The 27,110-nt window shown below is 45.8% G+C and overlaps 1 protein-coding gene across 6 annotated transcripts in view; it reads right to left on the bottom strand.

Annotated features, from left to right (window-relative positions):
• SMARCA2 (SWI/SNF related, matrix associated, actin dependent regulator of chromatin, subfamily a, member 2) overlaps positions 1–27,110 on the bottom strand; it is a 216,339-nt gene that overhangs the window by 76,354 nt on the left and 112,875 nt on the right. For all 6 annotated transcript variants that reach the window (XM_023539439.2, XM_064290573.1, XM_064290571.1 and 3 more), the window contains exons 23-26: positions 23,604–23,770; positions 11,602–11,765; positions 3,558–3,785; positions 709–786 (exon numbers count right to left, since the gene is read on the bottom strand). In XM_023539439.2, the coding sequence (XP_023395207.2) occupies positions 709–786; positions 3,558–3,785; positions 11,602–11,765; positions 23,604–23,770 (637 nt within the window). The remainder of the gene's footprint in view (positions 1–708; positions 787–3,557; positions 3,786–11,601; positions 11,766–23,603; positions 23,771–27,110) is intronic.

Raw genomic sequence — 27,110 nt, 5'->3', positions numbered from 1 at the left:
TTTGTGCCACTCTGGAATCTTCCCCCATACCCCCCCAAAAAAAGTTGCTGTCAAGTTGACTCTGACTCCTGGTGACCCCATGTATGTCAGAGTATCATCGGGCTCCATAAGGTCTTCAGTGACTGATTTTTAGGAAGTAGACTGTCAGGCCTTTCTTCCAAGGTGCCTCTGGGTGGACTCGAACATTCAACCTTTTGGTTAGTAGCTGAGTACACTAACCATTTGCACCACCCAGGGACTCCCCACCTCCCGGATTGGGAGCCTCTCTGTTGTGATGCAGCACGGAGACGACTAGGGCAGAGTCATGAACTCAAATGCCTACAGGAGCCAGGCAGCCTTCCCGAGTGACGCCGGCCTGGGATTAGCAATGGCCTGGGAGTGGTGGACTGTACCCTGTCTGGAGGACACAGCTGCAGCTCAGCTCCACCAATCACTTCCACACAGATTTGAGGGCCTGGTACTGCCTGATCTCATTTTTCAAGAGGACCCAGAAGTTAGGATTCTTTTTATGTTGGCAACGAATTCAAAATTAAAAAAAAAGAAATACCACATGGGCCAAACAAAATATATCTACAGGCTAAATCCAGCCCATCTGCAGCCTCTGAGCTGGAAAAAGGGCAGAGGCTTCAGAACGAAGTCCCGCCAGGGCAGGCCAGCCGCAAACATGTTGCGTTAACAGAAGGGGGGTGGTGGGGAGAGGCGCATTACCATGAAAAGGTCGAACTCTTCTTCCCGTCGAGCAATCATCTGGTTCAGAGTCTCATCATCCGGGACTTCGTCTTCTTCCTGGGGTCAAGGACAGAACAATTTCACAGATGTTAGAAAAGAGGCTCGATAATTGGGCCAAATACCAACAAGTAAGGTGAATCTGTTCCCCAGGTCACAGGTGTCACATTGCTCAAGCCAGAAACAGCAGAGAAGGACCCTGGGTCTAACGCTCACGTTCATTATCACGTGAGCAGTTCAGACCATCTTCCAGGGCTCATCAGTTCCTGGAGGAGGAGACACGGCACACTGCCAGCAGCCCTGCTTCTCCTGGGTGTATCTCAGTTCCTTTCCTTTTGCAACAAGTTACTTAATAACTCCATGCTTCAATGACCTCATCTGCAAAGTCGCCACGCCATCTACTTCACAGTGAAGATGGAAGATTTAAGTGAGGCGGCGCAGTGGTGAAGCGTTCAGCTGCTAACCGAAAGGTCGGCAGTTCAAACCCACCAGCTGTTCCTTGGGAGAAAGATGTGGCAGTCTGTTTCCGTAAAGATTTACAGCCTTGGAAACCCCACGGGGCTAGTCTACTCTGTCCTGTAGGGTCACTACGAGTCAGAATCGACTTGACAGCAATGGGTTTTACGGGAAAAAGTACCTAACATTAATATCTGTTGATTCCATTAACTTACCCTAATGTAAATGCTCATTTTCAAAGGCTTATGAAAAACCTGAGAAACCCTGTGACTGGGCGCAAAGCAAGATTGTAAGAATCATATATATATGTGGCAAACGTACAGTCTGTGCCAGGTGCTGTCTAGTGGACTCCGACCCACGGAGACCGTGTCTGTCAGGGTAGAACTGTGTCCCAGAGGATTTTCAGTGGCTGATTTTTTGGAAGTAGATCACCAGGCTTTTCTTCTGAGTTGCCTCTGGGTGGACTCAAGCCTCTAACGTTTTGGTTAGCAGTGAGTACCTTAACTGTTTATACCATCAGGGACTCCACATGGCCCTTAGGGTATTTTAACGACTGTCTTTCTGGGGGCTTTATGCTAATGGTTAGAGCTGTGGATGAGACAACCTAAAAAGAATCAATAACAAAAGTCCCACAAAACTATATTAAAATAATTTAAATGAAGTAGAGAAAGCAATTACGTATGGACTAAAAATCTAAATTTTATATTGTGTTGGATAGAGGCATATTTTTGTGCTAATTCCTCAAAAGCCAATGATTTTCAAGTTTTCCTTCATACTTTTTGGAAATGTTATGCTATGACTTCCACACTTTAAAAAAAAAAAAAAACAACACTTGAAAAGCTGAGCACAGACTACGGGACAGAGCTTCCAGAATTTTGTTTATCACATGCTGAGTGATCTTGTTGAAAATCAAATGTGGAATTTCAGTGTATCCGCAGAGGGAAGAAAGAGGGAAAATACAGAAATTAATCCATCCAATTCCCCAAATTCTAAGTTCAAAATAAGTTAACTTGTTTTAGGAAGAGTGTGACTGAACTAGAAGCTTCAGTGAGATGAGTGCTGGTCCCCGAGATTCTGTCTTGCACCCCACAGGAACTTAATAAGTGTTAGAAATGAACGCAATCCAAGAAAGTCCAGGAACATATGATACAAGGTAATAAATCCTTTCGAAAAAACCTCCTATTCTGGTTCACTTCCGGAATGATCAAAGTCAGTTCTTCTAAATACCAAATTGCATTTGACAAAGACACAGCCCAGCTAGGAATGGCCTCAGACTTCACAGTACCAAGTATCTGGTTAATCGATTCTCTTGTGAATACAAGTCCTGCTTTGCCTGCCCTGTTCCTAGAGCCACGCCTGATACCCTCTCATCCTCTCTACCATGGCAGGCCTGGGCTTCCCTGTGCCCAGGATGGAAGGGTTTCCTTGCAAGCTGCTGTGAAGCCTGCCTGCAGCAGCCTGATCCACGTGCAGAACCAAATGGCTGGGAGGTGCTCAGTAAATCCTCCTGAGTTCTTTGTGCCCTAGCATTTCATGATACTCAGCTGCAGTGAGGGATGGCTGCCTATTAAAAAAAAAAAAAAAAAAAACTCCTGTTGAGTAAACTCGGACTCATGGCAACCCCATGCACGTCAGAGTACAGCTGTGTTCCATAGGGTTTTCAATGGCTGATTCTTCAGAAGCAGATTACCAGGCCTTCCTTCCAAGGCACCTCTGGGTGGACTTGAACCTCCAACCTTTTGGTTAGCAGTCCAGTGTGCTAACCTTTTGCACCACCCAGCTACAGACGTGTTTTAAGTGCTATGGCCCCTGAGCAACAACAGCCAAAAGAGCGATGGAGGAGCCTAGAAAATGGAAGAAAGAAAAGGCGAAGAGGGACCCCTTCCAGCTTTGTCTGATTTTGTCCTTGCAAGTGGCCTCTCTGCAGTTCTCCTTCTGCCCCACAGGAGGCAGCATACGCAAGGGAAGCCCCCCGGCCATGAGTTGAGGTGGTTTTGTTGCTAGCTGCCGTCTCGACTTGTAGCGACCCCATGTGTTACAGAGTAGAACTGCCCCATAGGGTCTTCTAGGCTGTCAGCTTTACAGAGGCAGATTGCCAGGTCTTTCTCCTGCCAAGCTGCAGGGTGAGTTTGAACCGCCAACCTTTCTGTTAGTAGTTGAGGACTTAACCATTGCGTCACCAGGGCTCAACAACTTTTAAGACCCCATTTGCCTGTCAGAGGAGGTTATGTGCTTGAAAGAGTCTATAGCAGCGAATTTATTCATATTAGCTACTCCCAGCTCAGGAAGTTCTTCAAGGAACAAAGAGGTTATCTTTAACCCTTCAGAGACAAGACGTCACTGCTGGGCTTCATAACCCTGGCTTTCTCAAATACCTCATTTTCCTCTTCATGCTCCAAGATGGCCTGCAGGAACGCCCGCCGCTCGTGGCTCGAAGACTTCTGGTCGAACATGCCTGCCTGGATGACCTTCTGGTCCACGTTCAGCTTGTACTTGGCGGCAGCGAGAATCTTCTCCTCCACACTGTTGACGGTGCACAGCCTCAGCACGCGCACCTCGTTCTGCTGGCCGATGCGGTGAGCCCGGTCCTGCGCCTGCAGATCCTGTGGAGAGAACAAGAGGCCGTGAGGGTCAGTGTGCCTGGACACACCTAGCGGACAAGCCACCCGCCCAGGAGGGAAAGACGGGAAGGTTATTTAACGCACCATGGACTGCCAGGAGAGCGGACAAGTCAGTCTTGAAGGAAATATGACCAGAATGTTCCTTATAAGCAAGGAGGGGCAAGATGTCAAATGGTTTACTTTGGACACATCATCAGTAAGGACCAGTCTCAAGAAATGGACATCATGTTTGGGAAAGTAGCAAAAAAACTCAAAAAAACCAAGACAAAAACAAAACCCATTGCCCTTGTGCTGGTTCCAACTCACGGCGACCCCATGTGTTACAGAGTAGAGCTAATCTCTATAGAAGCTTCTTGGCTGTGTTCTTTACAGAATTAGATTGCCAGGTCTGTCTTCCATAGTGCCACTGAGTGGGTTTAAACTGCTAACCTTTCAGTTAGTAGCCAACAGTAAACGGTTTGTGCCACGAGGGACCTTGGTAAAGGAGAGGGTCAGCAGAAATGAGGGAAACCTTCAGGGAGATGGACTGGCACATAGCCACAACGCTGGGTTCAAATGCACCAACGGTCATGAACATGGTGCAGGACTGCGCAATGTTTCGGTCAGTTGTACATAAGTTTGTTATGAGTCAGAGCCAACTTGATGGCAACTAACAACAACAAAACCAATTTAATCCCACCTCTGCTAATGTGAGACACCGCTTACATCTTAAAAATATACAAGCCACCTTCTTTGGAAAGAGTCCAGTTCATTTCTAGTTAAGGAGATCTGGGTTCAAACTAGGCAAACTGTGATGGTCAACTTGGCTGGTCCATGATCCTCAGTGGACTGGCACTTACGATGTAGTCTCGCAGTTCTTTAATGATGTAATCATCTCCATAATGACATCTGATATAAAGTGATTGCCTCCATGGTGAGATCTGCTATGAGCAGCCAATCAGTTGAAAGGGAGTTTCCTCAGGGGTGTGGCCTGCATCCAATATAGATGGACTTTCTGGCAGGGCTGGTGAGCATTTGCTCGCTCTGGACCCTGCAGCCAGCTCCTGTTCATCTGACCTCTGGGTCTTGGGACTTGAGCTAGCAGGTGATCTGCCGATCTTGGGATTTGTGGCCTCCACAACCTATAAACCAGACGCCTCCTATCTGACATTCCAATCTTGGATTCTCCAGCACCTGCTGCTACATGAGTCAGGAGACACCTCCAGCCTGATCCACTAACTGGGGACTTTCCAGCCTCTATAACCATGTGAGCCATTTCCTTGATATAAATCTCTCTATTTTTTTATATGCAGCACTGGTTTTGCCTCTCTAGAGAGCCCAGCCTAAGACACACACACAAAAACTGAAATACAGCTCAGGTGTTGGAATGCAGGTCTCCAGATGTTTTCATCTGTTCCTGGGTTCACCATCGGAATTAGTGTCTAACTAAGAAAACCCCAATACATTTTACATCACAGTTATGACGTCAGTGTTTGCAGAAAGTTGCAAGAAACGCCTTCCCTTTTTTAGTGTGATGTGTTCAAGATGATTTTTAAAATAATCACTGAATCATACATATATACATTATACATATAGTGACTGCTCAGCTAGCAAATTTCCTGTGATCCAACCCCATCAAAAGGAGCCCTGGTGATGCAATGGCTGCTAACCTAAAGGCTGATGGTTCAAACTCACTAGCTGCTCCTTAGAGGAAAGACCTGGTGATCTGCTCCCGTAAAGATTTAAGAAAAAAAAAAATCCCTTTTCTGTTGAGTCGATTACAACTCATAGCGACCCTATAGGAGAGAATAGAACTGTCTCATAGGGTTTCCAAGGAGCGGTTGGTTGACTGGAACTGCTGACCTTTTGGTTAGCAGCCGAGCTCTTAACCACGTGCCACCAGGGCTTCCCTGTAAAGACTACAGTCTAGGAAACCTTATGGGGCAGTTCTACTCCATCACGTGGGGTTGCTTTGAGTAGGAATCAACTCGACAGCTCCCAACGACAGCAACCCCATCAAAGACTCAGTCTTTAGTTTGGAAAAAATGAAAAGGATGGCTAGTGGGGTCGTAAATTGGTGAACTTTTGGGGACATGAGTTCAGCACTTTGTATCAAAAACTTTACAATAGGTTCTGGTCCCTGACTCAGGAAAGTTACTTCGGGCAATTTATCTGAAGGACATGATGGTAGATATGCCAAAGATTTAGGAATAGGGACGTACCTGTCAGCATTACATATTGTTTATAATGATAAAAAAGCAGAAGTAATTAAACAGTCAACAATAACAAACTGGCTACATAAATTACAGCATTCTACTTTACGTAAAATTGACCTAGCAAAGTATGTACATCCCAATACATTACCGCAAAAATTATATTATAGAGTATTTAATGACACAAATACATAATATGTGAAAACTACAATTTATAAATGACTGTGTTGCTATCAGTCGGAATTGACTCGGCGGCAGCTGGTTTGATTTTCGTGTGTGTGTGTGTGTGTGTGTGTGTGTGTGTCCGTGTACGTTATCAGGAGTCCTGGTGGTGCAGTGGTCAAGTGCTCAGCTCCTAAAGAAAAGCTCTGTGGTTTGAACCCACCAGCCACTCTTCGAGACAAAGATGTGGCTGTCTGCTTCCATAAATATTATGGAAACACTATGGGGCAGTTCTACCCTGTCCTATAGGGTCAACATGAGTTGACTGACTGGACGGCAGTGGGTACCAAGTATGTATGTTATGATCCTACAAATGCATAGTTATCTATACAAAAAAAAAAAAAGTGAGACGGGCATCCATCAGCACCCAAACAATGTTTGTATTTCCAGATACAAACATATCTGAACAGAGCAGAACTGCCCCATAGGGTTTCCAAGGATGTAATCTTTTATGGAAGCAGACTGCCACATCTTTCTCCCGAGGAGCGGCTGGTGGGTTCGAACTGCGACCTTTTGGTTAGCATCTGAGCACTTTACAACTGGGCCACCAGGGCTCCTAAGAAGGTTATAGTGTGATTTAATTTTCTTCATTTTGCTTCCACGTGGCTTAACAATTTTTCCTGCTTTCAATGTATATTACTCTCGGAATAATAAAAAGGTTTTTATGAAATCTTTAAATAAATACCTTCACGAATCTATGAAGTACCAAACCAAAAAACCAAAACCAGTGCCGTCGAGTCGATTCCAACTCATGGCAACCCTATAGGACTGAGTAGAACTGGCCCATAGAGTTTCCAAGGAGCACCTGGCAGATTTGAAAAGCCGACCCTTTGGTTAGCAGCCGTAGCACTTAACCACTACGCCACCAGGGTGTCCCCTATGATGTAGAGTTCCCTAATTTTACAGTTACATAATAACAAATGTCCTGGTACGCCATCTCTACTCACGCTGACCCAGGTGATGATATGTAAAATAGAAAAAAAGAAAAAAAAACCCAGTAGCGTCGGGCAGATTCCGACTCATGGCGACCCCATGTGAGTCAGAGTAGAACTCTGCTCCCCAGGCTTCTCAATGGCTGTGATCTTCCGGAAGTAGATGGCCAGGACTTGCTTCTGGGTGGACTCGAACCACCAACCTTTTGGTTAGCAGCCAGGCACGTTAACCGTTGCACCACCCAGGGAGGCTGATGGTGTCTGGGCCAATCCTAATTAGCTGTTTACAGGGGTCCCCCATCAGCCCGCACACATTTTAAGGGTAAAACCCTGTCCCTTATATTCCTCGCCCTAGTACCACATTTAATAAGAGTCCTGGTGGCCCAGTGGTTAAAGCGCTCGGCAGCTAACTGAAAGGTCTGAGGTTTCAACCTACCAGCCACTCCCCAGGAGAAAGATGTGGCAGTCTGCTCCTGTAAAGATTACAGCCTTGGAAAGCCTATGAGGGCAACTCTGCTCCGTCCTATAGGGTTGTCAACCCAATGAGTCGGAACTGAGTTGACGGCAGTAGGTTTGGTTTGGGTTTAGCACCACATTTTGGGCACAGCTGTCATGTGGCAGCTGTAAGCCCAACATCTCCAAAGCAAGGTGCCTCATCACCAGTGTAGCCCAAGGAGGCAGATGATAAAAGACAGCCCAGGAGATTTGTTTTTGCTTCAGGGACCCTTAAAAGAAAATGCTTAATTAGGCAAAAGTTTTTCCCCTAGGAGACATCTGAGTTTGCTCATATAAATATCATAGGGCTGAACCAGAAGCACAGCTGGGACCTGCCCAGATTAGATTATTTTGCTAAAGAGCAGAAAGTGAGGTGGTGGTTGTTAGCTGTCGCCAGTCGATTCCGATGCACGGCGACCCCACGTGTGCAGAGCAGAACTGCTCCATGGGGTCTCAAGGCTGTGACTTTTCAGAAGCAGGTTGCCAGGCCTGCCTTCCGTGGTGCCTCTGGGTGGGTTTGAACCACCAACCTTTCAGCTAGTAGTCAAGCGCTTAACTATTTGTGCCACCCAGGGACTCCTTACAAAGAGGTGGGGGAACCCAAACTTCATTTTCAAGCCCTCAGTTCAATCATCTCTCTCCACATCTTCATCAGAACAGCTGAGTAGCTGCCAAAAGGACAAACTTCTGGTCCTGACCCTGGTTCATCACCAAGAATAGAGCAGCGTCGCCAAACTTTATCTGCCAAGGGCCACATAGCAAAGAGGCCAAATCAAGTAGCTGTTTTTGCCAAAAAGCTAATGTTCTTTTTTTTTTTTTTTCCATTTAAAAATATAAAAGCCACTTTTAGCTTGCAAAACCAAAAGAAACAAACCCACTGCTGACGAGTCAACTCCGATTCATAGCTTGCAGGTCGTATGAAAACAGGTGGTGGGTGGTAGCGTGCTGGCCGCTATCACAAAAGGTGCTGGTAAGCCACGAAAAGACCAAAATGCAGGTGGCAGCAGCAGCAGACAGTAAAGGAGGAGTCGGAGGGCACGGATAACCTACGGACAGCGTAATATTTGTCCTGGAACCCTGGCGGCTTGTGGCAATTAATTTTGTTTGGCAGCAGTAGTGGCAGTAGGGTGTGTGTGTGTGTGTGTGTGTTTAAGATCATCAATGTGATGGTTAATTTTATGTGTCACCTTGGCTAGGCCCTGGTGTCCAGTTATTTGGTGAAACATTACTCTAGATGCTGTCATGAAGCAGTAGTTGGTGTCGTTGACTCTTAGCAACCACATGTGACACAGAAGAACTGCCCCATAGGGTTTTCTAGGCTGTCATCTTTATGGGAGCAGATCACTAGGTCCTTCTTCCACGGAGCTGCTGGATGGGTTCAAACCACCAACCTTCCGGTTAACAGCTGAGCGCTTCACTGTTGTGCTACCAGGGCTCCTTATCAAGCAGTTACATGTGAGTAAATCAGCTGGCCTAAAGTAAACAGATTACCCTCCATAATGTGGGTGGGCTCATCCAAAAAGGTAAAGGCCTTAGGAGCAAGAGGGAGAGTTTTCCTTAAGGAATATTCTGCCTCTAGACTACAAATAGACTTTTTGCCAGAGGGCCTTCATTCTTCACCATTCCTGTCACCTGACCTATAGGTTTTGAACTTGCCTCCCCACGACAGTGTTTAACCAAGGGCCAGCTGTTTCGGCTGCAGCGTGGGGGTCATTTGGAAACACTCCTGAAGGCCTGGGAGGAGGGTACACTGTGCCGGGGGCCCCGTCCCGTTCCAAAGCCAGAGCGCATCAAGAGTGACTCTCCTCCAGCTCATACGTGTGGAGAAGACATGGCTGGAGAAGGCACGCGGCGTCCACTGCTGGGGCACACAGAGGTTTGGGAGCCCACGTTGAGTCTTCCAAGTCACTGCCTCTCCCCTGTGCTTGGGGCCCTGTGTGACAGTCTCCCGGGAGACTCCAAACGTCTAAGAGGTCTGGGAGACATCTTGTTGTTGTAGTTCGCTGCCATCCAGTCAGCCCCGACTCATGGCACCCCCATGCACAATGGAACAAAATGCTGCCTGGTCCTACGCCATCCCCGTGATCAGTGGCGGATCAGACCCTTGTGATCCACAGGCTCTCACACCCTGCCTGTCTCTAAGCCTTGTCAGTCATACCCGTCCTTGTTGGTAGATGCCATGGAGTCAGCCCTCATCTCGCGGCAACCCCAGACGCAAGGGACTGTTGTGACCCACAGGGTTTTCACTGGCTGATTTTCGGGAGCAGATCGCCAGCCCTTTCTTGCTAGTCTGTCTTGGTTTGGAAGCTCTGCTGAAGCCTGTTCAGCATCCTAGCAACACACAAGCCTCCGGTGACAGACGGCTGGTGGCTGCGCATGAGACGCACTGGTGAGGAATCAAACCTGGGTCTTCCTCGTGGAAGGTAAGAATTCTACCACGGAACCACCGCTGCACCAAGAAGCATCTAGACCTCCTGAATACGGGTGGTAGGGAATGGGAAAAACTCCCTCATAATTCTAATATACCCCTGAGCCCCACTTCCTGTCAACAACAACAAAAGTTGTGCAAACTTTTCCCTCCCGGTCATCACAACTACCCGGTGAGACAGTTAACATGACTCTGCAGTTTTTACAGCTGAGGAGACTCAGCGAGCATCCCTGGTAACGCTGATGGAGGGTTCACGTGCAGCTGTGGGAGCTGTGGCTCTCCTGTTTGCTATTGTGAGTTCAGCGTTTGTCCCACGTTGAGCCAAATCCCAGCCATGTGCCTCCGTTTCTCTCATTCCTTCTTACACCCCATCTGGTTGTGTTTGTTCCAATATGAATCAAATCCCAAGCCCATCATTCCACCCAGCGTCTTACGGGCACGCTCATCACCTCCCTGAGTGAGCTAGAAAACCAGTGCCGGGGTACCCATTCTATTGGGTTGTTTTAAAGTATGCCTTTGAAACAATTAACTCAAAGCTTATCTGGGCAGAAGAACTTAGAGTAGATGCCTGACAGGATTTTTTGTTGATGGTGTTCAAACGAAACACACAGAATAAAAGTCACTGTCGTATACCAATCGTTTGCTCTTAGAGAAGTTACTTAAACTTGTCGTTGTTAGTTGCCACGGAGTTGATTCTGACTCCTGGCGACCCCATGTGTGCAGAGTAGAGCTGTGCTTCACAGGGTTTTCAAGGCTGTGACCTTTTAGAAGCAGATCGCCAGGCCTGTCTTCCAAGGCACCTCTGGGTGGGTTCAAACCACCAACCTTTTGGCTAGCAGTCGAGTGCTTAACTGTTTGTGCCACCCAGTAGCTCCTTATTTAAACTTACTGTAAGGATGCAAGCAGTCATATTAACTACCCCACAAAGTGGCTGTGAGATCTGAATGAGACAATATCCATAAAGCGGCTGGCCCAGGGTAAGTTCCAGTAAATGTTGTTACTTTCAAACATTTAATACTTATCCCTCACCAAATATACTTTGCTAAAAATGGTAATCCCAGGAGATGGGGTTAAAACTTGGCAAAAACTGAGTTTTTCTACCCAAAGCCAGAGCTCTTCAACGGCACATGTGGGGTACTTCAACATCTATATACACTTCAAGGGAGAGAAGAAAGGAGCCAAACCAATCGGCTGGTTGCATAACAGTTAAGCTCTCAGCTGCTGAATGGAAGCTTGGAGGTTTGAACCCACCAGCTGCTCTGACAGAGAAAGACCTGGTGATTTGCTTCCTTAAAGACGACAGACAAGAAAACCCTAGGGGGCAGTTCTGCTCTGTCACATGGAGTGCCAGGAGTTAGAACTGACTCGAAGGCACCCGACAACAACGGCAACATTATCCCGGTGAAGAAACGCCCTCCTGGTTTAGAAGCTCGCTCTGCCACAGAAAGGTGAAGGCTGAAACGAGTCATCTTTTACTTCCTCTCCAGGAGGGAGGCCTGGGCACCTGCCTACAACAGAGCCATGCAGACCTGGTGGGGGTTCCAGTCGCTGTCGAAGATAACCACAGTGTCGGCCGCCTGCAGATTCAAGCCCAGGCCTCCAGCTCTTGTGCTCAGCAAGAAAATGAAGTACTGGGACCCAGGTTCGTTGAATTTCTTCAGTAGAGCAGCACGGTCTTCCGACTTGGTGGTGCCTGAGGGGATAAGAAAAATAAATTTGCCAATTAACTCCTGTCTGGGAATGGCATGGAGCTAGACAAAAGGGCCAGCCTCCTTATGAAATACGCCCAGAGTCTTCTTAACACCAGTGAGGTAATCCCCGAGGCTTTTGTGCTTTTGAAAGATACTTTGAACATTTTGCAATTAAAATGAGAGAGGCAAAGATGGAAAGAGACTTTCCTCAAATCAAAAAGGAACAGACACCCTGTCTACTACCCAGTGCTCCGAAATTAGTTTAAATTTTCTGACTGGGCACCTTTGTAACTTTTACAAATTCCAGAACATTCTTACTCTAATCTAAAACCTAATGAACATGTTTTTCTGCATTTAAAAACATCAAATAATTTTTTAAACCCACCCACATACAAACAGAGATGCCTACAACAACTACTAAAAAAAAAAAAAAATCAGTTGCTGGCAAGTCGATCCCGACTCGTGGCAACCCCGCGTGCGCAGAGCAGAACGGCACTCCACCGGGTTTCCAGTGTTCCAATGGCTGTGACCTTCTGGAAGCAGATTGCCCGGCTTTCTTCTGAGGTGTCTCCAGGTGGGTTCGAACTGCCAACCTTTCAGTTCATAGTTGAGGGCTTAACTGTCTGCGCCACTCAGTGACTCCTACAATGATTATTATTATGGGCTTAAAGCAACCTTGCTGATAGGCATGAGGGTGGGGACACGAGAATGGGAACAAAAGGAAAGCTGGGTGCTACTGTTTTATCATCTGGATTGCTACTGAGTATGATCTGGCTGGGAAAAATACATACAGTGAATGGAATATTTTCTATTCTTGTTTGCAAGACTGGAAGCCACAATAATCCAAAAAATATGAGAATTCCAGTCTGTTTTTCATGTTAATATTCTGTTCTGTTGAGTTCAAAGGACCAACACTAAAACCTGTGAAGCAGTGCCGCCTGCTACACACTGGACTGGGTGGTCACTGGAGGAGAGTCCAAAGCAGCAAGTAGGGAGAAAGTACCAAGCTCTAGTGTTACGAACTGACTCGTGTCCCCAGAAAGTTGTGTGGAAATCCTAACCTCAGCACGTGTAAGTATGACCCCCTTTGGAAATAGGGGGGTTTCTTCTGACATGTTAATGAGGCCATACCAGAGTAGAACAAAACAAAACAAAAAAACCCAAAACTAAACCCATTGCTGAAGATGAGTTGATTTCAACTCATAACAACCATATAGGACAGAGTAGAACTGCCTCATAGGGTCTCCAAGGAGCAGCTGGTGGATTCGAACTGCCAACCTTTTGGTTAGTAGCTGTAGCTTACCATAGCTGTTAACCACTGTGCCACCAGGGCTCCTACCAGAGTAGGGAGGGTTCTAATCCCAATCTCTCCTCAGTGTGTCTTATAAAACAGGGAAACAGACACACACTCACAGGGGAAGACAGACGCCATGCGAAGCAGCCAAAGAATGCCAAGAAATGCCCCAGGCTATAGAAGCTGAAAGATACAGGATCTTCCCCGACAGCCCAATGACAGAAAGAGAGAGGGGGAGAGACTAGCTCTGCTAGCATCCTGAATTCAGACTCCCAGTCCCTAGAACTGGGAGGAAATAAATTCTGTTCTTAAAGCCACCCACTTGAGGCATCTTTTGTTACAGCAACACTAGGAGACTAAGCCACCCAGAGTGCCGCTCACTTTTAGGGTGCAAAGGCACCCACGACTTGTGTTCCAAATCCGTCTCAATCACATGCTATGTGTTGCCTGTGTTACCCAGGCACTGTGTGAAATACATGGTAGAAGGTTAAAAAAAAAAAAAACAAACCCTTCCAATATTCCTCCTACCATCCCTCAGTAGAAAAGCGTAGACGCAGGGTTTTGGCCAAGGCCTTGACAGGTGGGAAAGCTATACACATGCTCTGATAGCCCCAATCTGCCTGCTGTACAAATATTATTTCTACAGGCTGTCCTTTTGTAAGGATAAAATCACACCAGTGATTTATTTCAGAGGATTAAAACATTTTACGTGCCTGTAGCTAATGGAATCAAGTTACTGTGAGGGTCAAGTTTCCAAATGGGAGGATCTGGTTTTCACATGTAGTAAAAATAACAAGTAACCTCTTGAGGAAGAAGAAGAAAAAAATCAGTTCCCTGCTTAGAGCAAACAGGGATTAAGAACAGGGGGCCTGTGGACTTCCTCACTCCACAAAGCGGCATTCTTCAGAACTTGGTTTACATTCTAAATTAGGTCTCAAATCTAACCACTGGCCTAACCCTATAACAGCAAACTGGAAGAATTCAAATTTGGGGTGAGAAGCAATAAACGCATTATACTGAGTAAGGTTCCAAACACGCGGGGCTGCTTTTTCATTTTATTTTCAGAATTGACTTTCTGAGATTCTGGAGAACCATCTGTTCAAGATGCTGACGGAAGATGTGTGCTGTGTTAGCAGGAAACTTTCTCTCTACCTCATTTTTTTTTTTTTTAATTGTGCTTTAGATGAAGGTTTACGGAGCAGATGAGTTTCTCATTAAACAATTAATACACGCATTATTTTGTGACGCTGGTTGCCAACCCCACGACATGTCAACACTCTCCCCCATTACCAGCTTTCCTGCCCCCTCCTGCCATCTTGCTCTTGCCCCTGAGCTGGTGTGCCCATTTAGTCTCATTTTGTTTTATGGGTCTGTCTAATCTTTGGCTTAAGTGTGAACCTCAGGAGTGAATTTAGTACTGACTTAAAAGGGTGTCTGGGGACCATACTCACGGGATTTCTCCAGTCTCTGTCAGATCAGTAAGTCTGGTCTTTTTTTTTGTTTTCTAAGTTACAATTTTTTCCTACGTTTATCTCCAGCTCTGTCCAGGACCCTCTATTGTGATCCCGGTCAGAGCAGTCGGTGGTGGCAGCCTGGCACCATCTAGATGTGCTGGACTGTCTGGTGGAGGCTGTGGTAGTTGTGGTCCATTAGTCCTTTGGGCTAATCTTTTCCTTGTGTCTTCAGTTTTCTTCATTCTCCCTTGCTCCAGATGGGTTGGGACCAGTGGAGTATCTTAGATGGCCACTCACAAGCTTTTCAGACCCCAGACGCTACTCACCAAAGTAGGATGTAGAACATTTTCTTTATAAACTATGTTATGCCAATTGAGCTAGATGTCCCCCGAGACCACGGTCCCCACGGCCCTTAGCCCAGCAATTGGGTCCCTCAGGGAGTTTGGATGTGTTTATGGAGTTTCCATGAATTTGCATTGGACAAGTGGTGCTGGCTTCCCCAGTATTGTGTACTCTTACCCTTCACCGAAGTTACCACTTATCTATTGTCTATTTAGTGTTTTTCCCTCCTCGCCCCACCCATCCCTCATAACCATCAAAGAGTGTTTCTTTGTATGTAAACCTTTCCGTGAGTTTTTGTAACAGTGGTCTCATACAGCATTTGTCCTTGTGTGACTGACAGATTTCACTCAGCATAATGCCCTCCAGGTCCATCCATGCTGTGAGATGCATCATCTCTTTTTTTGCAATAATTAAAAGAAACAATTGCTCAAGTAGATTAAGGGCTCACATATTTATCCTCTACCTTAAGCCAATGAAACCAACAGGTACTTCTAATACGGGGAGAGAAAAGGATCTCAGAGACAAAAACACCTCTTTTCTGAGAGCAGGGTATAAAAACTGTGCATCTAGGCTAACTCTAAGGGCAGGTGTTCACAGTTCTGACAAAACGAAACAGGGCCACTTATGGTTCACATCCGTTAAGATATTATTGCTATTAGCTGCCATCAAGTCGGGCCCTGGCTCATGGTGACCCCACGTACAACGAAACAAAATGCTGCCTGCTTCTGCACCACCCCTATGATCAGTTGTGGATCAGACCCCTGTGATCTATAGGGTCTCCGCTGACTGATTTTCAGAAGTAGATCACCAGGCTTTTCTTCCTAGTTTTTCTTAGTCTGGAAGCTCTGCTGAAACCTGTTCAGCATCTAATAACACACAAGCCCCCACTACAGACAGGCGGTAGCTCAGCATGAAATACTTGGCCAGGAATCGAACCCAGGTCCCTGGCACGGAGAGGGGAATTCGACCACTGAACCATCAAAGCTCCCTTCGTTAAGACATAAAGAAAACTAATTAGGAGATCTGCTTGCAAAATGGGCTGAAAAACCCTAACTGCAGAAGAAAACAATGAAAACCAAAAGGAATATCAAAATTACTTGGTCAAAGAAGTCCTCAGGCCTAATGCCAATCACCTCAAACAGACCGACTAACATAACCTTATGAGTAGCTGGGAACATGAAAAATTATAAAACCAGGAAAAGGACTACTACATCAGTTTTCATACAAAGCAATGGCATTTGTTATCATGAGTTTCAGAATTTGCCAGACTACTATTTCCATTAGTCAGAGGTTCCCAAGTCAAGATCTTTGCTAACTATCTTTTTTTTTTTTTTAATTGTACTTTAGGTGAAAGTTTACAGAGCAAATTAGTTTCTCATTAAACAATTAATACACAAATTGTTTTGTGACACTGGTTGGCTACACCGCAATATGTCAACACTCTCCCCTTCTCCACCCCGGGTTCCCTACTCCATTCGTCCAGTTTTCCTGTCTCTTCCTGCCTTCTGGTCTTTGCTTTGGGCTGGTGTGCCCGTTTAGTCTCGTACACATGACTGAACTATAAAGCTCATTCCTCACCTGTGTTATGGTTTTATAGACCTGTCTAATCTTTGGCTGAAGGGTGAACTTTGGGAGTAACTTCGGTACTGAGTTAAAAGGGTGCCTGGGGGCCGTACTCTTGGGGTTTCTCCAGTCTCTGTTAGACTGTAAGTCTGGTGTTGTTTTTTTGTGAATTTGAATTTTGTTCTACATTTTTCTCCTGCTCTGTCCAGAACCCTCTATTATGATCCTTGTCAGAGTAGTCGGTGGTAGAAGCTGGGCATTATCTAGTTGTTCTAGGCCCAGTCTGATGGAGCTGTGGTACTTGTGGTCCATTAGTCCTTTGGACTAATCTTTCCCATGTGTCTTCAGTTTTCTCATTCTCCTTTGCTCCAGATGGGGTGAGACCAGTGGAGTATTTCAGATGGTGGCTCATGAGCTTTTAAGACCCAGACGCTACTCACTAAAGTAGAATGTAGACCGTCCTCTTTATAAACTATGTGACGTCAGCTGAGCTAGATGTCCCCTGAGACCACGGTCCGCACAGCCCTCAGCCCAGTGACTTGGTCCCTTAGGGAGTTTGGATGTGGCAACGAAGCTTCGGGAGCCCTCGTGGTGCAGAGGGCAACGGACTGGCTGCTAACTAAGAGGCTGGCAGTTCAAATTCACCAGCTGCTCCTTGGAAACCCTGTGGGGCAGTTCTACTCTGACCCATGGGGTCGCTGTGAGTCGGAATCCTCTTGACAGCACTGGTATATGAAGCTTCTATGACTTTGCCTATCTTCCCCTTCACCCAAGTTATGACTTAGATACTACCTTGTTAGTGTTAACCTTTATAAACTTGCTCAGGAAGATTCAAAGTCACACACAAGGTTTTGTCCCCAGGCAAACTCTCCTTGCAGGTGGCAAAGGATTTAACATGTTCGGGACTTCTTGCAGCTCTGTGTTCTCTTAGACTTTGATGTAGAATGTAACCAATTATGAGAACACAACTAATCGCGATAGCATTTGTGTTAAACATTTCAGAACTTGCCAGAAGGAACACACTGCTGGACGCCCAAAATTACTAATTTTAACGTAGTTGCAAGCTGCTTCTGGAAAATTTTGTCTTCTGGGATGAAACTTCACCCCTTGCTCTCTCTCAAAAACCATTTCCAGAGAAAACAAGAACTATAACAGCACAGGAGCTAAATCCATTCGTGTGGCTGTAATCTTTATAGGAAAAAATGTGCTTAGCTTTCATCAAGTGATTTTTCCCGAAGTCCAAACCTGACACATTAAATTCAGTAAAGAATAGCTGAAGTCATTTTAACAATTTGGGGGGTGGGTGGCGAGGGGTGGTTCAGTTGGAGGTGTGTGCACAAATTTCTTTTTTATCTTCATTGCAGAGCCCTGGCGACGCAGTGGTTAATCGCTCAGCTGCTAACTAAAAGGTCAGCAGTTCGAATCCACGAGCTGCTCCTTGGAAACCCCGTGGGGCAGTCCTACTCTGTCCTGTAGGGTTGCTGTGAGTCGGAATCGGTGGATGGCAACTTTTTTTTTTTAAATCTTCATTGTTGAGGGCCGTGGTAGTTCCGCAGTAGTTCTCGCCTTCCATGTGGGAGACCCGGGTTCTACTCCTGGCCAACGCACCTCACGTGCAGCCACCACCCGTCTGTCAGTAGATCCTGAACAGGTCTCAGTGGAGCTTCCAGGCTAAGACAGCCTAGGAGAAATGCTTGGTTATCTGCTCCCGAAAATCAGTCAGTGAAAACCCCGTGGACCGGAACGGTGCGATCCCGTCACGCGGGGGCCGCCGTGAGTCCGGAGCTGACCACGGCAGCTGACAGCAACTGCAGCCTTCGTTGCTCGCCAGGCCATTCTCTTCACCCCGCACACAACCGGCTGCTGCATCCTGTGGCCAGAAGGCTGCCCATTCTTCTCAATTCCAGCTGGAACACTTCCCGAATCTCACTTCCCTGTCTGTGCCCTTCAACCCAAGAGCTAATCAGCTAAAAATAATTACATGGTAAGTTCAAAATCATTCTTCAAACGCTGTTGCTAGAGAAACAGCTGGTATTTTGGGAGGTGGGCTGTATTTCACCGGGTCTGCTAAAGCTGAGCTAAGCTGGCGTCAGAGATCCAAGTCAGGGCCTGGCCTCACCATTTACCCATGCAGCCTTCGACCAGTGAACTATGTACTCCCTCTCAGCCTTTGTTTTCTCAGCTGTTAAATGCGGATCTGTCATGGACTGCATTGTGCTCCCCAAAATATGTGCTGAAGTCCTACCCCCTGGACCTGTAAAAATGACCCTCTTTGGAAACAGGGGTTTTCTGTGGATGTGTTAATGAGGTTGTACCAGTGCAGGGTGGGTCCTAAATCTAATCACTCCTGAGTGGTGTCTTATAGAAAGAGGAGAACAGACACAGAGACACACGGGAAGACAGCCAAGAAGGAAGGCCGTGGACCAGCCGGGGCTACTGACAAGGAACTACCCTCCCCTGGAGTTGATGCCCTGATTTGGACTTTTAGCCTCTAAAACTGAGAGACAATAAATTCTTGTTCTTTAAAGATGCCCCCTTGTGGAAATCTTTTGTTACGGCAGCACTAGGTAACTAAGACAGGATCATAATAGTAAACGGGGATAACAGCACCTTCTTTGTTGTACCTGGTGGCGCAGTGGTTAAGAGCCTGGCTGCTGACCAAAAGGCTGACAGTCTGAATCCACCAGGCACTCCTTGGAAACCCTATGGGGGGGGGGGCAGTTCCACTCTGTCCTATAGGGTCGCTATGAGTGGGAATTGGTTTGACAGCAACAGGTTTTGTCGTATCTAATTTAAAATTAAATTAAATTAAATGCACGTGAAGTGCTCTGCCTAGTATCTCATGCGTAGCTAGCATCCATATCATTCGCTTTTATTACTATTACTATTAACAACAATAAGGGCAGCAGTCGACAGACTATTAAAGCCTGTCTCTCAGTCTGGAAAACACTGATGAGACTGTGTCAAGGAAGTCACTTGTCATCAGTGGCACAGATTCAAGGACTCCACACCGATGTCCTCAGAGAGCTGAGATCCAAAATGAAGTGCCACAAAGTAGCAAACAATGCTTGTGGAAGACACCTGTGGGGGCCGTAAGTCCAGGGGAAACAACCTTCTACTGCACCTCACCTGAGCAGCAGTTAAAGGAGAGCTTAGCTTTCAAAGGAGTCCCTGGTGATGCAAATCGTTAACGCATGCAGCCGCAAAACGTTGGAGGTTTGAGTCCACCCAGAGGCGCCTTGGAAGAAAGGCCTGGTGATCTGCTGAAAAATCAGCCATTGGAAACCCTATGGAGCACAGCTCTCCTGAGACATATGGGGTTGCCACGAGTTGGAGCTGACTCAGTGGAAACTGGTTTGGTTTTTGGTTTCTCTTTTTAAGTGAGGAGTGATGGAGAAGTTTTGAACTCTTGCAGAGGGACGGCTCCATCAAAGAATAAGAAGCAATAGAGGATGAGACTTGCCAAGAGACAAACTGTGGATAACATAGTTGTGTCTGTGAATTCAAAATTAACATTTATTTAACCATTCATCTGTTTTCAGTTACATTGGAGTGGAGAGGTAAAAAGGTTTAAAATCATCCAGTCTGTCAGATACTACAATAATTTAAAAATTAATATCCTTGAAGGTAGGCTGGAGAGAGAATTCACCTAGAAACTCAAGGAAAAGAAGACATGGCAAGTCTGAGCTTTGTTTAATTGTTCAATTATTATCTACAAGCATGATAAGGCCCTGCTTAAAAAGGGCTTCAAAGATGATCTCACTTCCCAGAATTCTGTGGAAATAATGGCTCTTTGGGTTACGTGAAACTTCTCACATATAGAAAAAATTTCCCAGTGTTTTACAGTAGCTATAGACAGGTAAAAGAACTTAACAGAAGACTTCAAAGGGCGGTTCAAGAAGACAAAGTATTATAACGACATGCAAAGAGCTGGAGATAGAAAACCAAAAGGGAAGAACACACTCAGTGTTTCTCAAGCTGAAAGAACTAAAGAAAAAATTCAAGCCTCAAGTTGCAATAGTGAAGGATTCCATGGGGAAAATATTAGATGACGCAGGAAGCATCAAAAGAAGATGGAACAAATACACAGAGTCATTATATCAAAAAGAATTAGTTAACTTTCAACCATTTCAAGAGGTGGCATATGATCAGGAACCAATGGCACTGAAGGAAGAAGTCCAAGCTGCTCTGAAGGCATTGGTGAAAAACAAGGCTCCAGGAGCTGACAGAATAGAGATGTTTCAACAAACACGTGCAGTGCCGGAAGTGCTTACTCATCTCTGCCAAGAAATCTGGAAGACAGCTACCTGGCCAATTGACTGGAAGAGGTCCATATTTATGCCTGGTCCCAAGGAAGGTGAACCAACCGAATGTGGAAATTATAGAACAATATCATTAATATCACACGCAAGCAAAATTTTGCTGAAGATCATTCAAAAACGGCTGCAGCAGTATGTCAACAAGGAACTGCCAGAAATTCAGGATGGTTTCAGAAGACGACGTGGAACCAGGGATATCATTGCTGATGTCAGATGGATCCTGGCTGAAAGCACAGAATACCAGAAGGATGTTTACCTGTGTTTTATTGACTATGCAAAGGCATTTGACTGTGTGGATCATAACAAATAATGGACAACATTGCGAAGAATACAAATTCCAGAACACTTCATTGTGCTCATGAGGAACCTGTGCATAGATCGAGAGGCAGCTGTTAGGACAAAACAAGGGGATAATGAATGGTTAAAAGTCAGGAAAGGTGTGCATCAGGGTTGTATTCTTTCACCATACCTATTCAATCTGTATGCTGAGCAAATAATCCGAGAAGCTGGACTATATGAAAAAGAACAGGGCATCAGGATTGGAGGAAGACTCATTAACAACCTGCGTTATGCAGATGACACTACCCTGCTTGCTGAAAGTGAAGAGGACTTGAAGCACTTATTGATGAAGATAAAAGACCACAGTCTTCAGTATGGATTATGCCTCAACATAAAAAAAAAACAAAAATCCTCACAACTGGACCAATGAACAACAGCATGATAAAATGAGAAAACAGTGAAGTTGTCAAGGATTTCATTTTACTTGGATCCACAATCAACAGCCATGGAAGCAGCAGTCAAGAAATCAAAAGACACATTGCATTGGGTAAATCTGCTGCAAAGGACCTCTTTAAAGTGCTGAAGAGCAAAGATGTTACCTTGAAGACTAAGGTGTGCCTGACCCAAGCCATGGTATTCTCAATTGCATCATATGCATGTGAAAGCTGGACAATGAATAAGGAAGACCAAAGAAGAATTGACGCCTTTGAATTGTGGTGTTGGCGAAGAATATTGAATGTACCATGGACTGCCAAAGGAATGAACAAATCTGTCTTGGAAGAAGTACAACCAGAATGCTCCTCAGAAGCAAGGATGGTGAGACTGCGTCTTACACATTTAGACGTGTTGTCAGAAGGGATTCATCCCTGGAGAAGGATATCATGCTTGGTAAAGTACAGGATCAGCGGAAAAGAGGAAGACCCTCAATGAGATGGATTGACACAGTGGCTGTAACAATGAGCTTGAGCATAATAACGATTGTGAGGATCGCGCAGGACTGGGCAGTGTTTCGTTCTGTGGTACATAGGGTTGCTACGAGTGGGAATCGACTCAATGGCACCTAACAACAACAACAACATAGATAGGTCTGTATAGATAAATAAAAGAAAGACCTATCTGATTACATGTGATGAATGGCAATACAGGGACGAAATGTTAGGCTGAAAGTAAAATGAAACCTTTTCATAGAACACAAAGTTTACATTTCCCGTTTAATAATAACTTCACTAGATAAAAACTAGTCTTAGTAGTATTGTACTTTTCTTGTTGTTGTTAGTTGCCGTAAGTCAACTAACGAAACGTTGTCCGGTCTCGTGCCAACCACATGATCACCGGTATGCCTAAGACCATTGTTGCGGCCGCTGTGTATTCTGAGTGCCTTCCAATGTAGGGGCTCACCTTCCAGCAAGGTATCAGACAATGCTCTGTGGTGATCCATAGGGTTTTCATTCATTTTCAGGAGTAGACAGCTAGGCCTTTGCTCCTAGTCTATTTTAGTCTGGAAGCTCCACTGAACCTGTCCACCATTGGTGACCCTGTTGGTATTTGAAACACCGGTGGCACAGCTTACAGCATCGCAACAACATGCAACCCACTACAGTACGACAGACTGATAGACGGGCGATAGGTATTCTTCTCACCCCGGGATGAAACACACTCCTGGTGGTAAATTAGGTCCCAGTTCTAATCCCTCATCTCTAAAATGTTATGGCTGGAATCTAAATCAAAAAGTAATTTAGGGAGTATCCATTGCATCTTCTTATTAAATCTTAGTGTTTACTTACCGAACACTAAGGAAAAGTGTTTAAATACTGCACTTATACCACCAGGCAAACATTTGGCACGGTTTGCAAAAATCAACAAAGCAACAGAGCCCTATCTCTTAACAACGTGACATGTGAAATTACGGTCTACTTAGAACAGAAGAAGTTTTAATGATAATTAAATAATCTTAAAATAATTAACTATAATCGTAAATGAATTATTACCCTGTTGTTGCTGAACAAAGGGACATAGCCTTTTCATCCATGTTAACAGAAGAAAGCTAAGGCTTGTCAAAATACTCTCTGTGGTGCGCACGTCACACACAATGTTCGGTGTAAATGGTGTCATAACTAATGTTTGTGTTTAGTTTAACTTCGGTACCTGTAGTATTCTGCGTCCATGTGTTGTGTGTCAGATAAACAGCTGTGCAAAGGATTTTCACTTTTTTTAAGCTTGAGGATGTAAGAGAAATTGCCATCGAGAAAAACCCACCCCACCCTGCTACTAGGAGCCCCGGTGGCAATGGTTAAGCATTCCGCTGCTAACCGAAAGTTTGGCGGTTCAAACCCACCCAGGGGCTCCGTGGCAGAAAGGCCTGGCGATCTGCTTCCATAAAGACTACAGCCTAGAGCCCTATGGGGCGGCTGTACTCTGTCACATGGGGTCGCCGGGAGTTGTAATCAATTCAACAGCACAGATCGGTAGCCTGCCACTTAATCCTTCAACAATTCTGCCCTCCTTTGTTGCCTGAGACTGGATCTAAGCGCCCATTATCCCCTCCTTTTCAGTCACACGACTTCGGAGCCCACGTCCTCCGGCACTTACCGTCGAGGCGCAGGTAGAGGAAGTTCCGGAAAGCAAAGTAGTCCTCCATGATGGTCATGAGAGACGTCATCTGGCAGAAGAGCAGCACGCGGTGGCCTGTCGCTCTCAACTTTGGCAGAATGCGGTCCAGCAGCTCAAACTTTCCCGAGGCCCGGTACAGCTCAGCCCTGAAGTCACAAAAGCATAACCCGAAGTCAGTGTCACCGCTGTCTTCTGGAAGAATCCAGCATTGCTCTGCCTTCCACCTGGTGCCTTGTATAGAGCAAGCATTTAATAAATAGCTGGGGAATGAACGAACGGAGGGATGTAGAGCCACTCCAAGGCGATGAGAGTATTTAATGTAAAAAGAAAACACACTCATACGTAATCTAGAAAGAGCTCATTATACAGGCAAGGAATGCAACAGCCTCGAGAGAGAAGAAAAGGAACCCTTTCATGTTCCTCATACCTTTACAATCTCTCGGTTCCCTCTACATGCATGAACACACATGCACACGTGTATTTCTTTAAATATTTATGAAGTATATAAAATTATTAATTTAGGGCATTTACAATGCATTCAGGAGCCCTGGTGGTGCAGTGGTTAAGAGCTATGGCTGTTAACCAAAAAGTCAGCAGTTCAAATCCACCAGTTGTTCTTTGGAAACTCTACGGGGCAGTTCTATTCTGTCCTACAGGGTTGCTATGAGTCAGAACTGACTCGATGGCAACAGGTTTTTGGTTTTATGATGCATCTAAGGGGCGGTTCAAACTCACCCAGCCACTTCTCAGGATAAAGACCTGGTGATCTGCTCCCATAAAGATGACAGCTTAGAAAACCCTATGGGGCAGTTCTACTCTGTCACATGGGGTCACTATGAGTGGGAATCGGCTCGATAGCACCCAACAATAACAACAAGATGCATTCAAATACTTACTGAGCACTTATGTGGCAAGTTCAATGCTAGACATGTGTACGCCTTCAAAATGTGTAATTACAGACTACGATAAGGGCTATAAAGACAAACAGCAAGCTGCCACGAGAGAAAATAACACATGACGCCGTCTTTAGATCAAGGTAGAGTCTGGGGAAACTTCGGCCTGTGGGCCAGATGTGACCCGCCACCTATTTTTGTAAATAAAGTTTTACTGGGACACAGCCACGCTCACTTATTTCCATTTTGTCTGTGGCTACTACCTGCACTTCAACAGCAGAGTTGAGGAGCTGTGGCAGAGACCTTATGGCCTGCAAAGCCAACATTATTTACTATCTGGCCCTTTTTAGAAAAGGGCTGCCAGGTCCTGATTTAGAGGGTTAGGGGTGGCCTCCTGGAGGGAGCAACATTTTAGCTAAAGCCTTTAATAAGGAGTAAAAGACAGCCGGCTGAAAAATGGGGGGTGGGGGTGGAGGGGAGACTCCAGGGAGGGAAAAGGCACAAGCAGAGGCCCTGAGGAGTGAAAGAGCCTGGTGAGTTGGAGGAACTGAAAAGAAGCTGAGTGAGAACAGGAGGAGGGCAGGCCGGTTGGGGGGGGAAAAGATCATGGAGGGCTGTATGACCCATAAAAAACAAACAAACAAAATTTGTTTATACGGGATGCTAAAGTTCTCATCTGGGCTTTAGATGGGCTGTTATCAGTTTACACTTACAGGGATAGTTCTTTATAAGAGCTCTGTCCTTGAGGCAAACATTTGTTATGAATCGTGCTAAACTGTTGTTTAATTTAACGATGGCTTCATGAGATTGTTTCAGTTCAAGGCTTAAAGATTATTTCCAGGTAAGAGATTCGGGGGGTCCCCTCAGTCTCAAAGGATCCAGTAAGTCTGGTTTCCATGTGAGTCTGAAGTTCTGTCCCATACTTTTCCTCCTATTGATCAGGAGCCATCTCTTGGGTCCTTGGTCAAAATGTTCAGGGAGGGTAGCCAAGCACCATGCATTTCTTCTGGTCCTCGTGGTAATGGAAACAATAGTTTTTGGAGGTAATTAAGCCTGGCGTCCATTTCCTTCTCCAATTCGTGGGTCCCCTTCCAACTGTCGTACCGTGGGTGGCCACTCGGATGGATGCTGCCGTTTTAAATGCAATGGAAAGCCACTGATGGGTTTTACCAGAGAAGTGGTGAGGTCTGACTTGCCCTTTTAAAAAGGTCGCTGTGGACACTGTAAGAGTGGACTGGGGAGGGGGCCAGAGTCCTGGCTCCCTCTAGCAGTACCAGTCCACACATGAGAGTAGCTGTACTGCCTGAGAAACGTGGACAATGTGCTGAAGGGGGGCCCTTTCCCTCCACAATCAACCACTTTTCTTTTTTATCAACACGGGTATGTTGTAACACTAAAGCCTCATTTTAGTGTCGCTATGGTTTGGAAGTTCTCCAGTGCTCGTGTAGTCTATACCACGAAAATGCATTGTTTGGTGGTCGACTTCACCACCTGGCATATGTTATTTCTAACAGACACATTGACAAGTGGGTACCTGCCTGACACTGCTTGGAGAGCCATCCTCTACCACCCGCTGTGGCCACGTTTCCTGTCTACAACCCAAGCCAAGCTGATGGGGCCAGGAGTGACCACAGAACACCTAAGCTGAGGCAATCAGAGTCTCCCTCTTGAGAATCTGGCCCTGAGGTTCCAAGATGCTACTGAATTCCTTTAACCAGAAACAAGTTGCTGTTGAGTAGATTCCAAGTCATGGAGACGCCACGTATTACAGAGTAGAACTGTGCTCCATGGGGTTTTCATGGCTGTGATCTTTCAGAATTAGATCACCAGGCCTTTCTTCCAAGGCACTGCTGTCTGAGTTCGAATCACCAACTTTCCGGTTAGTAGCTGAGTGCTTAACTGTTTGAGCCATCTGGGGATTCTGTGGGGCCACTCTGCTCTGTGATGTGCCAGGGAGGACCAGAGAAAAGAACCAGGGAGAGGAAAGGGGAGCATAGTAGCATGGGTTCTGGATGGCTTCCAGGTCCTGGTTCTTGGCCCAGTGACAATTTCTGCCCTGGAGACCCATGAAGAGCCCCTAAGTCCTAACAGTAAATGTGCCCTGGTGTGAAGTAAATTTGCGAGTCTTTCTGTTAACGTGAGGGTCGTGTCTGTTGTTAGAAGACGTGGTTCTCTTCCACGTTCGCTGCTAGTGAAAGACGTTCCTTATACAGACTGCACTCTGACACACAGTGTAAGATCACACACATTTATCACAGACGAGACCTTCCCGCTCGTGCGCTGTAACGGTAAATATCTGTTTGAAATTTAATTAGGTAAAGTCTCTTTGAGCCCAAGTGACACTAAGGCTGTAAGTAACAACCCTTTGAGGCTTTGGAACATTTTCAGAACACCAGGAGGATGCTCTGAAGTCCATTAAATGAGAACTATGTCCTTTGAATAGCCACTTGCTCAAGGCAAGCAGTAACTGATACCAGTAGAGTAAGAAAATGCTGGTATCATTTTAGCACCTTCTGCCTACACGAAAAAGAGAAGAATTTTCAGGAGGCTGGTAGTATGAATGTGGAGGAGAAACTGACGTAGGACCAGCAAC

The sequence above is a fragment of the Loxodonta africana genome, chromosome 9 (genome assembly GCF_030014295.1).
Source record: "Loxodonta africana isolate mLoxAfr1 chromosome 9, mLoxAfr1.hap2, whole genome shotgun sequence".
NCBI lineage: Eukaryota > Metazoa > Chordata > Mammalia > Proboscidea > Elephantidae > Loxodonta > Loxodonta africana.
This window is presented reverse-complemented; position numbering and strand designations above follow the sequence as displayed.